Source organism: Etheostoma cragini, chromosome 15 (assembly GCF_013103735.1).
Source record: "Etheostoma cragini isolate CJK2018 chromosome 15, CSU_Ecrag_1.0, whole genome shotgun sequence".
NCBI classification, from domain to species: Eukaryota; Metazoa; Chordata; class Actinopteri; order Perciformes; family Percidae; genus Etheostoma; species Etheostoma cragini.
Genome location: NC_048421.1, coordinates 22,520,317 through 22,536,067, shown reverse-complemented (window position 1 = coordinate 22,536,067; position 15,751 = coordinate 22,520,317). Strand labels below are relative to the sequence as shown.

Below are 15,751 nucleotides of genomic sequence, written 5' to 3'. Positions count from 1 at the left end.
AGGACTCCGCCGAGAGCTTCTTAGTGAAGAGCCGCCAACAGATACCAGCATCGATAACAGTTTCGATTCGGTCCAGGAAATAACTGCACCCGAAAATAGATAATACAAAGTAACAATGAGCCTTTTAAATTCTAAGCCTGATCGATTTGGTTAGATTATGCCTTACCATGCCCTACTTTTTTCTTCTTCTATTGAATCATTCTTCCAATCTGTGTTGTTGTATGGTCCTTTTTGACAGGATCCTAATTCAAAATTGTACACATAAATATGAATTATATCAGAGTATAATACCTGTATGGGTTCATATATCTGAACTTAAACCAGCTAGGCTGTGCCTGACTGAATGGTAGTGCAGAAGTGCACAAATTTGAGGTACTTGTACTTTACTTGGGTTTTTTCTTTTCATGCCACTTCCCACTTCCACACTGCTACATTTCAGAGGGAAACATTGTACTTTTTACTCCACTCACCTGACAGATTTATGTTACTTTACAAATTAAGACTTTTGCACTCAAAATACAAGTGTTTTTATCATTTCCAGTTTCTAAAATATACAAATTTTTTAGTTGTAGGCTATTGAGTAGTCTACTTTTAACAGCCTACTTTAAGTACATTTTCCTAATGATAGGCCTACTTACTTCTACTTTAGTAACATTTTCAATGCAGGACTTTAACTTGTAATAGAGTTTTTTGACAGTGTGGTATTACTACTTGTACTTAGGCTAAGTAAAGGATCTGAATACTTCTTCAACCACTGACTATACAGGGGGAACCTGCTGATCCACGTGACAGATGATGGGCAGTCGGACGTCCCCTGCATCATGGGGGTCACAGGTTCAGCACGTCGGGCAGTGATCATGACGCACACTCTGCAAAATGTTTACAAAGTTCTACTTGTAAAAGGAGGAAACTGACAACTTTGACATCAGTGAAGTTTTTAGACCCAGAAGCCTGCAGGCAGATTGACAAATAGGCAGATCGGAATCAGTTGGAAAAGGTCAACTTACGTAACCAGTGTTTTACTTAAGTACACATTTATAAGTACTTGTTTTTTTCATGCCACTTTCTACTTCTACTTCACTACATTTCAGAAAAAACTGTTGTACTTTTTCCTCCACTACATTTATCTGACATCTTAAATTACTAGTATCTTTACAAATTAACCCTTGTGTTGTCCTCCCGGGTCAAATTTATTTTTGTCCCTTTAAAGATCTTTTTTAAGTTTTCACTACCACCACCTCACTACCAATTGTCTTTTCAAGTCAAGAGTGTCAACTCGTAGTTTATTTTTCAACTTGAAGCCCACATATTGCGCATACAGCATTATGCGAGGACATATTATTTACGGCCGCCATATTGGCCTTTCTCCCTTAATGCCGTTTGTTGTCGTTCCTTTAGTTTCTTGCTCGGGACTTATCTCTTCGAAGTAAAGGTGTCTGGTCCTGCACAACAACAAAAGAGTGGTTTCTTTGTCCAGCTGACCCCAGTCCATGCTTATGGAAGCAGCAGCTAACTACACAGATTCTTCTCAAATGAACACATTCGCTGGCTTTTATTAAAGCTGACTCGGTGTATTCTTGCAGTTGTGCGATATTTAACATAAAAGGCAACAAGATATTGTTATTTAAGTTAAAGTGTACGCTAAGTATTGAAATACGCCCTTTACATAAGGTAGCCAAACAACGTATCTGACATGCTACTATTTTTTGTTGTTGTCTTTTTAAGTTTTAGATAGTTTTGTTGTTGGGAAAAAAATCGCCTTTATTTTGAAGGATTGGGGCGGAAGTTCTTTACTCCTGTAGCAATAACACTTAACGCTTCCGACCGCAAGGTGTTTCCGCCTTTTTAAAACAGTTTCTTCTTCAGTGGACCGGTCTCAGCTAAACCAAAGATTCTCCATTTCATATTCCACATGTACATTAAAAAGAATCATTGAAATGTCTTTGTCTGCGGATGGAAACACGCCCAATGAGGAGGCAGAGGCCAGCCGGTAACGTGCTGTTACGTTACTCCGTTGTACTTTCACGCATGGTGTCATAGTTACCGCTTACAGGACTACGGCGGCTAGTTAGTGACTTAACTTACAGTTTATCACGACTGGTTACATGTGAGAGTTTTAACACTGTGATACTGTATTACTCGAGCATGTACTTGTTCTGCTACTTTATACTTATAATACTGTAGCTAGCTTAATAGTGTACTATATTTATCTACTACATTTGTCTGACAGCTTTAGCCACTTTACAGATGCAAGTTTTTCATCCCCTTCCTTTCCAGTGAAAACCACGTATCTCCAGCTGTGTTGAGTGCTTGGGATAAACTGAAGAATGGAGTCAGGGTTTCCTCTGCCATTATGAGGTTTAGGTGTGCAGCAACCAAGCCGTTTTGTACAGCACTTAACCCGAATGAATGTAAAGTTGATATGAGCATCAAAACTAACTAAATAACATGATTAAAATGACATGTGATATAAGAATTGTATTTTGGTCAGTGGACTTCTGTACCAAGGTTTGTCTTTGATTTTCTGCTCCAGTTTTTCCAGTGTTTTAGACAGATATTGTAGTAGGAACATGACAAAATTATGGGGGGTTGCATTTTTCTTTGTCATATAAAAATGTAACATTTTCTAAATTAAAGGACGCCCTCAGTCCAGTTTCTGCGGAGAAACGTCGCCTGAAACCACAATCTTCTGAACATAGCCACACTGAGAGATACATAGTCTTAATCAGCTTTGCAGCAACTCATTTGGCAACGGACGCTCATAAATATCAATAAGTTATGCACTAAAGCTTTAAAGAATGCAACAGGAATGAGAAAAACAATAAAGATAGATTTATGTAGATTTATACTTCTGGCTTTAACCTGGTCTCATTCTCTAACAGATTCGTCGCTGAGATTCATCGCTGGCATTCACTCTTAAAACAAGACAACTTATTTTACACTTCTAAATCTAAGTTTTTTTTAAATCTTGGTAAGAACCAAATACTTTGCAGTGTGCCCTTTGGCTCAGTCTCACTTTGCCTCTTTGTACTTTCACCAGGTTGGAGTCTTGTTTGGATCAACCAATGGGTTCGAGCAGTGTCCATGAAGACGTCAGGTATCGTCCCTCACCGCTGCCAGGTGAGTGGGTCAGTTACTCGGGTTCAGTCTGAGACAGTCTGAGCAGAACTTAATGTCTCGGTGTGTGGAGATCCAATAACAAGGTATCTCATTTCCTGTCTCCCTCTCAGCCGAACATTACGACGCCAACACCACCGAACCAATCAGCTGTGGTCTGCAAACTTTGGATGAGCTGTTGTCGTGGAAACGAAGCGAGGCGAACCCCTTTAATGTGGCGGCAGTCCCTCTAGCACCTCGGGAGCCTCCTCTGGCTAGTTGTTCACGTCGGACCTTGGTGTCTCATGACATGATGGGCGGCTACCTAGATGACCGGTATGGGTGCATAAACAGGGCTGAATAGAAGTTAAATTCTTAAAGTTATACCCCCTGATCTTGTAATAATCTACACAACCTTCCAGCTCACGGGGGGGGGGGGGGGGTGTTGAGGTTGTGTATTACAAAACTTGAAAAAGCGACAAAATGTCAGGAAAAACTGCATAAAATATTGGTAAAAGCGGCAAAAAACATTGGGAAAAACTCCAACAAGGGACACAAACGTCAAAAACTATCCCGAAAACCCTGAAAAAGTCGGAAAGAACTAAACTAACTATTGACAAAGTTGTCGCAGAGAAAAGAAAAGGAAATGAATCTGAAAAATCTAAATGCAAAAATGTAGGAAAAAGCAAGAAAAATGTAGGAAAATGAACAAAAACTTGCCCAGTTTGGATTATTGGGGGGTGTCACCCCCCTCATCCCCACCATACATTAGGCCTATGGTTCAGAGTGAGCTGTCACTTCTGGTGCTATTTTGACAGTAGGTAGTGTACATGTCATGGTCCGAATTATGTGGCAGAAATGGGAACTCGAGTTGGAGACTCGGACTCATGTTGCATTTAAGTGACTTCAGACTTGACTTGAGACTCGTCCTCAAAAGGCTCAAGATGCGGGACATGTGAACAATCTTTATTTAGTTAGGAAACATGTGATGAGCTGAATGTTACCCCCCTCCCTGCGTATCCTACTGTATAACTTACAGGAAATACATAATGCGTGAGAGACGACAAAGACACACCTCACAGTAAATTCACACATTGCTGTTCTTCACTTCCCTGATTCAGCTTTAGGATTTCTAGAGTTAAGATACCTTAATTCATTCATTACTCACAGATATTACTGTTTAGCCTGTACCTTTAGTCACATCCATGTACCATAATGCTGTCATGCTCTCCTTCGTTGTTAAGGTTTGCCCAGGGGACAAATGCAGAGGCTCCATATGCCTTCTACCACTGGCAGTACATTGACATCTTTAACTACTTCACACACAAAATGGTGACAATTCCTCCTGCTGTGTGGACCAATGCTGCACATAAACATGGAGTTGTTGTTCTGGGTGAGTGGAAAGAGGGGGTAAATATGGGGTATCATAAATAGCAATAGAACTTCAGTTCTGTCTAAATCAGGCTTCCTGTCTTCATGCCTACAATCGCCTCGTGTTTTTTAGGGACGTTTATCACGGAGTGGACCGATGGCGCCGCGGTGTGCGAGGCCTTCCTAAAAGACGAGGAGTCGTACCGGGCTGTGGCTGATAAACTGGTCCAGATCAGCTACTGTTACGGCTTCGATGGCTGGCTCATTAACATAGAGAACCCCCTCAGTGTGAGTCTGACTTCACCACAATATGCCTAGACAGTACAGTCACAATGTGCCCATAAGGTATGTCATTCAATAAGATACTTTGTTATTACAAAACAATGATTGTGATAAGTTAAAAATTAAACTTACCAAGTAATAATTATAAATTTTAATTAATGCCGCCTTTCAAGAGACTCAAGATGAACTTGCATACAGTATATCAGTAATAAGCACACAATAAGCAACAAAGCATCAGTAATGAAAAAGCAACAATAAAACATACAATAAGCTACAAAGCATAGCACAGCTAGTTAAGTTTGATATAAAATGAGATGCAGTTGAAGTGAGTAAGCTGGTTTAAAAACATGAGTTCTAAGATCTTGTTTTGAATTGTGTCATGTAGTCTAATATCGGACCATACAATATTAAATGAAGCTGGCACAATACAGTAACGTGAGCTAGTAAACATGTTCTTTGTGAATCTTAAGAATCAATGTGTGCTACCCTCTGCTTGCAGAAGGTTGCGGTGGAGAACACGCCTTTGTTCCTGCGCTATCTCACAGACCAGATGCACGAGCGAGTGTCTGGCAGCCTGGTCCTGTGGTACGACAGCGTGATCCAGAACGGACAGCTAACATGGCAAAACGAGCTCAACGAGTCCAACAGGTAGAGAAATGAAAGTGGGTAACATCATGTCCATTTCCACAAGCCAAGATGAATGACTATCCAACACTGTCTCAATGTCTCCATAACAGGGTGTTTTTCGATGCTTGTGATGGCTTCTTCACCAATTACAACTGGACCGAGCAGAACCTGGAGTGGATGGGGGAGTACAGCGGGGTCCAGGGCCGCCAGGCGGACGTCTACATCGGGGTGGACGTCTTCGCCCGAGGCAAGGTGGTGGGAGGAATGTTGGAAACAAATAAGGTACACACTGTGTATTGTAAGGGCCTGTGGTGGACTTCAGTAAAGTACTTATACCAAACTGTGAAAATACTCTGTCACAAGTGAAAGTCCTGCATTGACAGTGTTACTTAAGAACAGTATGTAAACATCAACAGGAAAATGTATTTAAAGTATTACTCACAGCAGTAAGGACAGGGGGCAGACGCTCAACCAAGTGAGCACCCAGTGCGCCCCAGAACTTTGAAATTTAAAAAGAAAAGCAAAACTAAAGATTGACCTTTTTAACCAGGCTTTAGTTGAATTTTTCCTTTTTTAATTTTATTTATTTGTTAATTTATTTACAAATTGCATTTCCTCATTGAACATTTGAGTTTATGCTCTGGGAGTGGCCATTCATGATAGCATTTCCCATGTTTTTAGATGAGGTGTGTGTGTGTGTGTGTGTGTGAGTGAGAGGGTGACATTATTGTCTTAGTTTGTTTTGATAATTTGTTAAATGGCTTTTGTTTGAAAAGTGCTATACAGTTAAAGATAGATTGATGGATTTACTGGATTGCATGTGTGTGTGTGTGCTGTGTGTGCGTGTGTGTTTGTGCCGTGTGCGCGTGTGTGTTCGTGCTATGTGTGCGCTTTCGAAGAAGCGTTGACCATCATCAGATCATTGACAGGATGCACCTTCTTGTCTCGGTTGTCCACAGGCGCTGGACGTCATTCGGAAGCACAACTTCTCTGCAGCCGTCTTTGCTCCAGGCTGGGTGTACGAGACCAGCAGTGATAAGACCCAGTTCCGCAAGAATCAGGACAAGTATGACAAAGACAGTATTAACATTAATATATATACAAACATTAACCTTTGACCTCGGAAGGCAGTAGAAAAGTGCGTGTGAGGGTTGTTTTGAAACGGAGCCCTGTCCTGTGTGCAGCTTCTGGGCTCTTCTGTCAGACCACCTGTACATCCATCGGCCAGCCTCTCCTCTCCCCTTCGTCTCCTCCTTCTGCCAGGGCTTTGGGAAGGCCGTCTACCGGAGAGGACAGGTACGGAAAGAGCTGGATGCTTTGTTAACCAGTCCAATGATGATAGAAAGAAATAGCCTGTGTGATGGCATTAACCCAACACTAGTTCCACTGCATCGCATGCTTCATGGTCACATCATATCATTATTGATGTGACACCACAGTGTCTGCACCGTAATGCATTTATGGAATCAGATATGATCTGGTACTTTGGTTTCATAAGAAAAAGACAAATTTAGGAAAAGGATTAATTCAACTTCTCTGCGTGGGTTATCTTGTAGCAGCCTGGTGTCATGTGCACATGAGGTAATGGAGGGAAACACAGGTGATGGTTGCGCGTAATGGCACTGCTGCCTTTAGTCTGCAGGGGTTTATCAATAACAATAATACATTTTATTTTAGGGAGCGCCTTTCATGACACCCAAGGTTGTCACCCAATGTATTGAAAACAGTAACCAAACAGGTAAAGCATGCAGGTTTTCATGGTTTCATTTTCAAAAAACACCATATTTTTGTTTTACTACACATTGCTAGATCCTGTTTTCACCCTGTGTGTTAAGGTCTCTGTTTTAGCTACAGAGTGAGACATCTCACTTCTAGACTATCTTTGTTGGGAGTCGCACATGCTCAGTAGCTCGGTAAGATCCCATCAGCTAGATAACTCTTTCTCCAACTTTGGTCAGCACAAGGCAGGATTAGCTGGGAGACTTCTTCTAGACGGGGGCCACTTGTGGAATAACTGCAGAACAGGGACAGGAAGTAGTTCTTTTGGAGATTATGGTCAACTAGTGTGTGTTGTAGCCGTGTTTTGCCATTGAAAAGAAGCTGGAATGCTAGCGCTAGCATGCTACGGTTAGCCACCTTGTCTCGGCTAGTGACGTAGAAAGCCGTGCAGATTTTGAACAGCACACCCGGAGACTGAAAGCAGAGGACATTTAGAATATCAATATCTATTATATATATACAGAAATTAAAATAAGATAAGATAGACTTATAATCCTACATATGGGACATTCCCTTTTTACAGCAGCTCAAAAATAATTGTGAATACAATCAGAAATACAATTCTTTATATCCAGCGCCCCCAGAGAAAAAAAAACTTATTTGGAAAACAGTCTAATCTTTAACATGATAATTAATGGATCTCAGCCAGCCAGTTGGATCTATTACATCTTTCTGAATCTGCCCTCCGTGTGTCAAGTTTTTATGACCTTAGCTGAAAAAGGAACATCTAGTCTCTTTGGATAGGATCTGGTCTCGACCTGGGACCTGCTACGATAAACACAGCTCTAGACAACTGTGACTCTGCATTTGTCCTTGGAGGGAGAAAGTGCAAAGTCATAACAAATTCAGTTGTCTCCTTCAAGGAGAAGACACTGAGGACAGATACAGAAGTCATATACGCTGAGAGGCATTGGAGATCTTATTATGAATAATTAATATGAAAATCATTGGTTAGATGTAATATTCCCTTTACAGAGGTGACACAAAGTAATAGATAAATAAAAATGTATACTGCAGAATGTCATACATGACTTTGGCCATGTATATAAGTTGTTATAACTCAGTAATACATCCAGGGCTACTGTGCTTAATGATGTCACATGCTGTTTTGCAATCAAATCGGTGTATGGGATTGATTTTAGACATTTGAAGGTGATTCCATTCATTTTCACACTGAATTCCACAAAATTCAACAAAAACTTTTCTAGACAAAATGGATTGCGCCGTCTACTAACACATGATCAATATGGGACAAGTTGTAGTGCTTGTGTGCCAGCTGATAGCTATATATATATATATAAAAGCAATAATAACAAAACAACAACACTATCAACACATTGCTATGACGATGCAGATGCAACTTGCCTTTTATTGTCCCTCCTGAACCGCTTCGAGACTCTTTTTGAGATTTCTTTTTGTCTCGCTGTTTGAGCGCCTTCCATTTACTCTGGAGGACGTCTCACGGCTTGTTCTTACCTTTCTTTTCCTTCGCGAGTTCCTGATAAATTCAGAAAGTCTCTCGTCTCCACGTCCGTCCACTTCCAGCTGTCTTTGTGTGTAGACAGAGAGGAAATACTAAAACTTCTTCTTCTTTGTTTTGTGGTGGGTTGCAACCATAAAAGGACTTAAAACTTAATCGCAATTCATTATTTATTTGGCAAATGACGTTTCCATCTGCGTTTATTGCATAAGGCGTATATCAATCAAGATAAAATCTGATTTCCTTTGAGTCGATATTCATGAAATTCCATCGAATTTTACCGTTTCCATAAGGCATTTTTTATTCGATATCACTTAATTGGGATAAAAACGTGTGGATGGAAACATAGCTACAGTCTCAAACAATTTCCTACTTGCAACCTGTAGGGGCCCCAGACATCTACCCAAAGTAGAGATGTTCTGATGCCAGCATAGGAGAAGAAAACATGCTGCTATCGGTATCTACAAGTATGCCAGTTTATGTGCCAGTCCGATACCATGTCATTTTTTATCTCTGATTAAAATCTCCTTTAACGTAGTATATCTACCGGTTTGTTCGTTTTCAGATACAAGATTTAACTGACTGTCAAACTAGATAACAGAAGACAGTTCTGGGCTCACGGATAGCTCAGTTAGACTGGGCACCTGTATAAAAGAGGTTTCATTCCTCGGCGCAGCGGGCCTGGGTTCAACGCCCCCAACATCCCCCCCTCTCTCTCCCCTTTCATGTCTTCAGCTGTCCTGTAAAAATAAAGGCCCAAAATGCCCGCTCTTTGTTTGTGTTAGTTAATTTTTCACAAAGAGTTTAAAGGGGCGCTATGCCGATTGGCAATTTTGCTTTTTGCTCACTGGTTTCTCTATAGAACTTCCTTTATAGCTTCAGAATAGGCAACACTGTTGTAAAAACGTGTTTGCAACTCGTCCCCCTCACTCCCTCTGGTCATGTGCATTTGTTTTCAAAGAAGCCAGCAAATGCCCAGAGCCATGTCCACTGAGGTAGACAGCTTGCTTTACGGACAATCGCAAACATCCTGAGGTCACCATAACAAGAAATACAAAGATACTTACAAGTGCAACAGCAAAAACGCCAAGTCGGCATCGGATTTGCAGGCTTTTGTTTTCCTTAGTTCTCGCCATTCTGAAAACGCAAGTCCAATACTTACTTGTGTCTAACTCTTTCTCTTTTCCTCCAACAATGTGTTCCGAGCTTTCTGCTTCTTCTTTATTTGCCATGACAATAGTGTGGAAAACTCCATCGCTACCTTGTTCTTAAAGCTAGCTGGTTCCTCTATGTTTGCAGTGCCGTGAAACAATTTGTAACATCGCGAGATCTGATATCACGCGATACTTCCTGACGAAAGGGTGGTTTTTCCTCTCACAGGGGGGATGAGACAAAAAAAGTCATAAAACCCTTCCAATGACTAAAGCTGTCCAAAGCTGTTCGGTTAAAGTGAACAGTGCAGGGATTGAACAGTGCTGTAGATCATGATTAAGTATTAACTATGACTATGAAATATAAACATAACCTATAAACTGACTGATAGAATAAGAACAACATGTAACATGTAACAGGGATTAAGTTATAAGATGTAAGATGTAGATGTTGTGACCACAGTCCAGATTGTGCAGGACGGCTAATGATGGGGAGGGGGGCAGAGAGAGACATGCTGAAAAGTCCATTTCTCCCCTCCCCCCTTGTGTTGTATTGACGAGTTGGATGGCCCTGGGAACAAAGGACCTCCTTAATCTGTCTGTTAAGCATGACAGTGACAGAAGTCTGCCACTGGACATGCTCCTGGACATGCTCCTGGACATGCTGTGTAGCGGGTGGCTGTCATTGAGTCCATGATCGCCAGCATCTTACTAATTGTCCGTTTCTCTGCAGTTGCTGTGAACGCCGACTCTGCCCTTTGCGATACAGCGCGTCCGTGCTGGCTGACAATTCCAGTTTATTGTCCACGTGTACCCCCAGGTACTTTTATGTGCTGACCACCTGCACGTAGACCCTTAGTGTGGCTTAGATCTCCTGAAATCCACCACCAGCTCCTTGGTCTTTGCTTTGTTCAGCTGCAGATGGTTGAGCCTGCACCATTGCACAAAGTCATCCCCCAGGTTCCTGTACTTGTCCACCTGTCCATCCCTGATACACCCCACAATTGCAGTGTTGTCCAAAAAACTTCTGCAGGTGGCATGACTCAGAGTTGTAGCTGAAGTCCAAAGTGTAGAGGGTAAGCAGGAACGGTGAAAGCACAGTCCCCTGAGGCGCTCCGGTGCTGCAGAACACAGTCTCAGTGAAACAGTCCTTCAACCTGTCAAACTGTGGTTTCTCTGTCAGATAGTCTGTTATCCAGAATACCAGGTGGGCATAAACCACCATCTGCACAAGCTTGACCCCCAGTCTGACAGGCTGGATGGTTTAAACGCGCTAGAGAAAACAAAGAACACGATTCTCACATTACTTTTTCCCTTGTCCAGATGAGATTACGCTCTGACCTGATCCGCAATGACGATGGGACGAAGGGGGTCCCTTGGTTGAGTATGGTGGGGAGGGGTGCATCTGTAAATGGTGGCTGGTGGCTGTAGACTGAAGTGCGTGAAACCACACAGTCTGTGGTAGAAGCATGGGGGAGGGGTACAGTTGACTGTAGAGGTGAGCGAGAGGGTGGGGGGGATTCTGTGAACAGAATGGAGTAGGTGGGAGGTGTGGGCAGGCCAAACCTTTTGGAGAACTGGTTTCAAAATAATACATTTTTGAAAGATAATTTTTATGGGCATTTCCACTTTTTGATGATGTTGCAGCTGGACAAGAAAGGGGAGAGAGAGGGGGAAGACTTGCAGGAAACCGTGACAGGCCGGACTCAAACCCTGGACTAGGGCTGCACAAATAATCACAATTGTATCAAAATCGCAATATGAACTAGTGCAACATCCAAATTGCAAAATCTGTGTCACACCGTTGTGAATGAAGTATTGTGGCGCTGCAGAGACGTCCCGGCCTACAAATCCTATCCTACAGACTAAAGAAAAAAAATCTTTGTTTGGTGCAGATCCTCGCAAAAAATCACATCATAATCATTTTAGTTGCTTTCAATGTTAATCAATTGAAATGAAAATGAGAGTAGTGATATAAAAACGATCCGTCCAATATTGTGAATCACATCGCAATATTGCAATAAATGCGATACCGTGCATAGGTGATCGCTGTCTTGTTTTGTGTGCGTGTGCAGCGTGAGGCTAACAGGAGCTGGTTCAACCTGACAGCCCAGGAGATCCAGCCCCTGTACTACCATACGGAGCTGGAGGGCCAGGGCTGGCTGAGCAGCCGCGGCTGCCCCGAGGACGCCTGGAACGGGGGCTGCTCACTGCTGCTGGACGGACTCATCCCCGCCACTCACACGTCTCCAGTTGCTGCCAGGTGTGTGTGTGTGTTTCTTCTTCACCCTTGCTTTATTTTCATGTTGGGTTGAAAAGCAATCTTGCCACCCATGTCTGCCCAAACACACAGGACTCACAGTATATGCACGGCACTCTGTATCTCTCAGGATCTTTTCCCTCCATGTACCCCTGGCACCCAAAACTCTGGTCACCCTCATCTACAAGCCATCGGCTGGGATCAAGGTTTCCCTGCAGCTGAAGACGACAGACGCCAGTCTTTGCACGCACAACGTCCAGGACGTCAAACGTGAGTTTCACACAATCCATCCAGTGTTCACACCCGCTTATACTCGCTGGCTCCAGTGGCTGTAATTCTGCACCAAGGCAGAATTTTATGAAAGAGACTTCAGATACAGTATTAGGGGACCACTAAGGTCCATTTAAAAGAGACTTCAGATCCAGTATTAGGGGACCAGTAAGGTCTATTTAAAAGAGACTTCAGATACAGTATTAGGGGACCACTAAAGTCTTAATAAAAGCATCCAAAGAGCACCATGTCATTGGACCTTTAATAATAAATAATAATATTAATAACTTTATTTATATAGCACCTTTAAAAACAGAGTTTACAAAGTGCTTTGACACACAAACAAGGCAATAGGGGTCAATAAAACCCCAAACCGGGTATATAAAAAAAACAAGCAGCATTAGACGCCAAACAGAGTATTGTGGAAGTTTCTTGTTACAGCGAGGGAGGAATTTTGCGTTGGAGAAGAGACCTTGTTGAAACAAAATAAAGACAGGCTGAAAACTGAATTAAAGGTTTAGGTATTTGGGGAAAAGATTTAATTGTTGAGAAAACAATCAGATGAAAAGAACAGCTCTCACAATGCACAAAGTTACAGAGTGACAACAGTTTTGTGTCTATACAGTCAGTAATACCCTTTTTAATATCCAGTGCACCCAGAGGGAGAAAAAAAACCTTGTTTGGAAACCAGTTTAATCTTAAACATAACAATTAGTGGACCTCAAGCAGACAGTTAGTTCTATTACGTATTTCTGAATCTGCCCTCTGTGTGTCAAGTTTTTATGACCGGTCATGCTATCTTAGCTGAACAAGAACATCTAGTCTCTTTGGATAGGCTCTGGTCTCGACCTGGGACCTGCTATGATAAACGCCGTTCTAGGCACCTGTTTCTGTCAGGCTCCACGTCATCTATTCTTCAAGGTAATGGTGTGGACTCATAACAAATCATTGGTTAAATTAAATTTTTCTATTACAATAGTGATGAGAAGGCACAATAAGCATGTACACATCAAGCAATAAAATAGAATAAAGAACAGTAGCAATAAAAAAAAAATCGATCAAAAGAAACAGTAAAAAGAGTATATAAAAAGAGATAACATCCCATGAAAGCAAGCCTATGAAAATGGGTTTTGAGAAAGGTATTTAAAAGAGTCCACTTTTTCTGCGGGCCTTATCTCCTCGGCAGGTTGTTCCAAAGTCTAGAGGCCCTGATGGCAAAAGCACGGTCCCCTTTAGATTTAAGACTCTGGAACAGCCAAAAGCGTGTAAGGCTGCAAACCGGCTCATACGGGGCCAGCAGCTCTGCTATGTAGCTAGGAGCCAGACCCATACGAGCTTCAAAAGAGATCAGTAAAATCTTAAGAATCAATAGCAAACTTAAACAGGGAGCCAATGGAGAGAAGCCATGCTTGGGATCATGCCCCTACTCGTGAACAGGTGGCATTTAACAGGCTAAAACAAGCGATTTACAGTTTAGAAAGTCCATGAAATCGTCCATGTTCATGATGAGTCAATGACTCGGAATACTCGTACGAGGAAACAAGTTAGAGAGGTTAAAGTGCCCGTATTAAGAAAGAAATCCCTTTTTCTGGGTTTTGGGGTGTTATTTTGTGTCTTTGTTGCTTCCACACACAAACAAACTTGGATGAAAACTAACCATGCTGTTTTGAATGAGGTTTCCATTGTGCTCTGCCTTCAATCCCCAGGTGAGCTGTTTAAAATCTGCACGGCTTTCTACGTCACTAGCCGAGACGAGGTGGCTAACCGTAGCATGCTAGCTCGTTCTCAATGGCAAAACACTGCTACAACACCCACTAGTTCCCCATATTCCCCAAAAGAACTACTTCCATCTCCCTGTCTCCCAGCTAATACTGCCTTGGACTGACCAAAGTTGGAGACAGAGTTATCTAGCTGATGTGACCTTACCTAGCTACTGAGCATGTATGTCTCCCAACAAAGATAGTATAGAAGTGAGATGTCTCATTCTGTAGTTAAAACAGGGTGAAATCAGGATCTGCAGCAATGTGTAGTACAGTTAAAATATGGTGTTTTTTAAAAATGAAACCATGGGAACCTATTCTGGTACAACCTCAAAATCCAATTTTGAACCTAAAAAGGAGCATAATATGGGCCCTTTAAGGATCAAATGTTCCTGCATGTGGTCTAATGTATTCCTCTGTTCAGGCTATCTAGGTGTCTTACACTCAATACTCAGCGTGTGTTTTGTATATTGCCAAGCATTTAAATGTATGTGTTCCTGCAGTTGTGTCTCCCGTCACACTCGAGGACAGGATCCAGATGTTGAGCCTGTTCTCTCAGCTGTGTGGCAACCTGAATCCAGATGGCTGGACTGTCGGGTAAGGCACTCCCAACAGCTTAAGAACAGCCAAGTTAATGGATTTCATTGTGAAAGTCTTTCTGTTCCACTGTGGGCAGGTGTTCCCAGCTGGAGCTTCGTGGCTGTGATCTGAGAGAAGTTTGTCTCAACATCGAGCGGAATGGACAGCCTCAGGACACAGCCTTCAGCTGCCGGGTGGGAGAACTCATGGTGAGACATCTTCAGTGTGTTGTCAAGTAGAGCTGCAAAGATAAATCAATTAGTTGTTCCTTATAAGATTAATCAGCAACTATTTTGATTGTTGATGAATCGGTTTGAGTCATTTGTTGTATGCATTACTACAGATTACAAATACTATGCGCACTGGACTAGTATTGCGGTTAAAACCTTTTTGTTCCATTAATTCATGAGATCTTAGACAAATCACTGCATGTATGTATGCCTGTGTAGTGTTGTGGTGTTGGTGTGTGTAAAAACTGTATGTTCTTCCTGGTTGCACCCGTGGAACCAAAGATTGGTTCCTATTAATACCAAGGGCACTGATTGGCTCCTACAGTATTGGCAAATATAAATCAGCCTACTCCATTAAAGGCACTTCCTTTTTCCACACAAAATGGAGCCTTTTTTTATTTATAAATGTAAAACAACTTATTCCTTCTCTCTCTCTCTAAGCTCTTGGATGTAGCCAGTCTGCAGGTCCCCCCTGAGCTGGTTCAGGGCTTGTGCATCTACGACGTGGTGTGGCTGCGTGCTGCCGGGACCTCGCCAGAGTCCACCTCCCCCCGCCTGCACTTAAACGCCACTCTGCGCTGGGACTACCCCACCCAGCTCGTGCGCCACTTCCGGGTGTACTGGCGCCGGCTCAGAGGACCCGACCCCCGAATCCCCTCGGGTCAGCTGGTTCTGGTGGGCCGGGCGTATTTGAATATTTTCAGAGTAACGGAGCTGGCCGTGCCGGAAGCACCCAGCCTGCTGGAGCTGGTGGTGGAGCCAGTGATCTGGAAGGGCTTCACGGTCCCGGTGAGCCACTGGGGAAGAAGAAGCCTCAGCTACACAGAGGACTCAACACGGTGACTCTGATTCTGGCAGCCACATTC

At 42.6% G+C, this 15,751-nt stretch overlaps 1 protein-coding gene across 1 annotated transcript; it reads left to right on the top strand.

Annotated features, from left to right (window-relative positions):
• The first annotated feature begins 1,780 nt into the window (after nt 1–1,780).
• engase (endo-beta-N-acetylglucosaminidase) lies at nt 1,781–15,751 on the top strand. Its single transcript, XM_034895053.1, has 14 exons — nt 1,781–1,990; nt 3,041–3,120; nt 3,231–3,432; nt 4,341–4,489; nt 4,601–4,755; nt 5,249–5,397; nt 5,487–5,658; nt 6,336–6,442; nt 6,561–6,672; nt 11,862–12,049; nt 12,177–12,316; nt 14,580–14,673; nt 14,753–14,864; nt 15,327–15,751. Exons 1-14 carry the CDS (start codon nt 1,938–1,940, stop codon nt 15,726–15,728), a joined length of 2,115 nt encoding a protein of 704 aa, XP_034750944.1. The 5' UTR covers nt 1,781–1,937; the 3' UTR covers nt 15,729–15,751.

What these genes read in the sequence shown, in the direction of transcription:
- engase (XM_034895053.1), top strand. Translation starts at nt 1,938, where the DNA reads ATGTCTTTGTCTGCGGATGGAAACACGCCCAATGAGGAGGCAGAGGCC. An exon ending in GAGGAGGCAGAGGCCAGCCG is followed by an intron (nt 1,991 to 3,040) that starts GTAACGTGCTGT and finishes TACTTTCACCAG; the next exon opens with GTTGGAGTCTTGTTTGGATC. An exon ending in CCAGATGGCTGGACTGTCGG is followed by an intron (nt 14,674 to 14,752) that starts GTAAGGCACTCC and finishes CACTGTGGGCAG; the next exon opens with GTGTTCCCAGCTGGAGCTTC.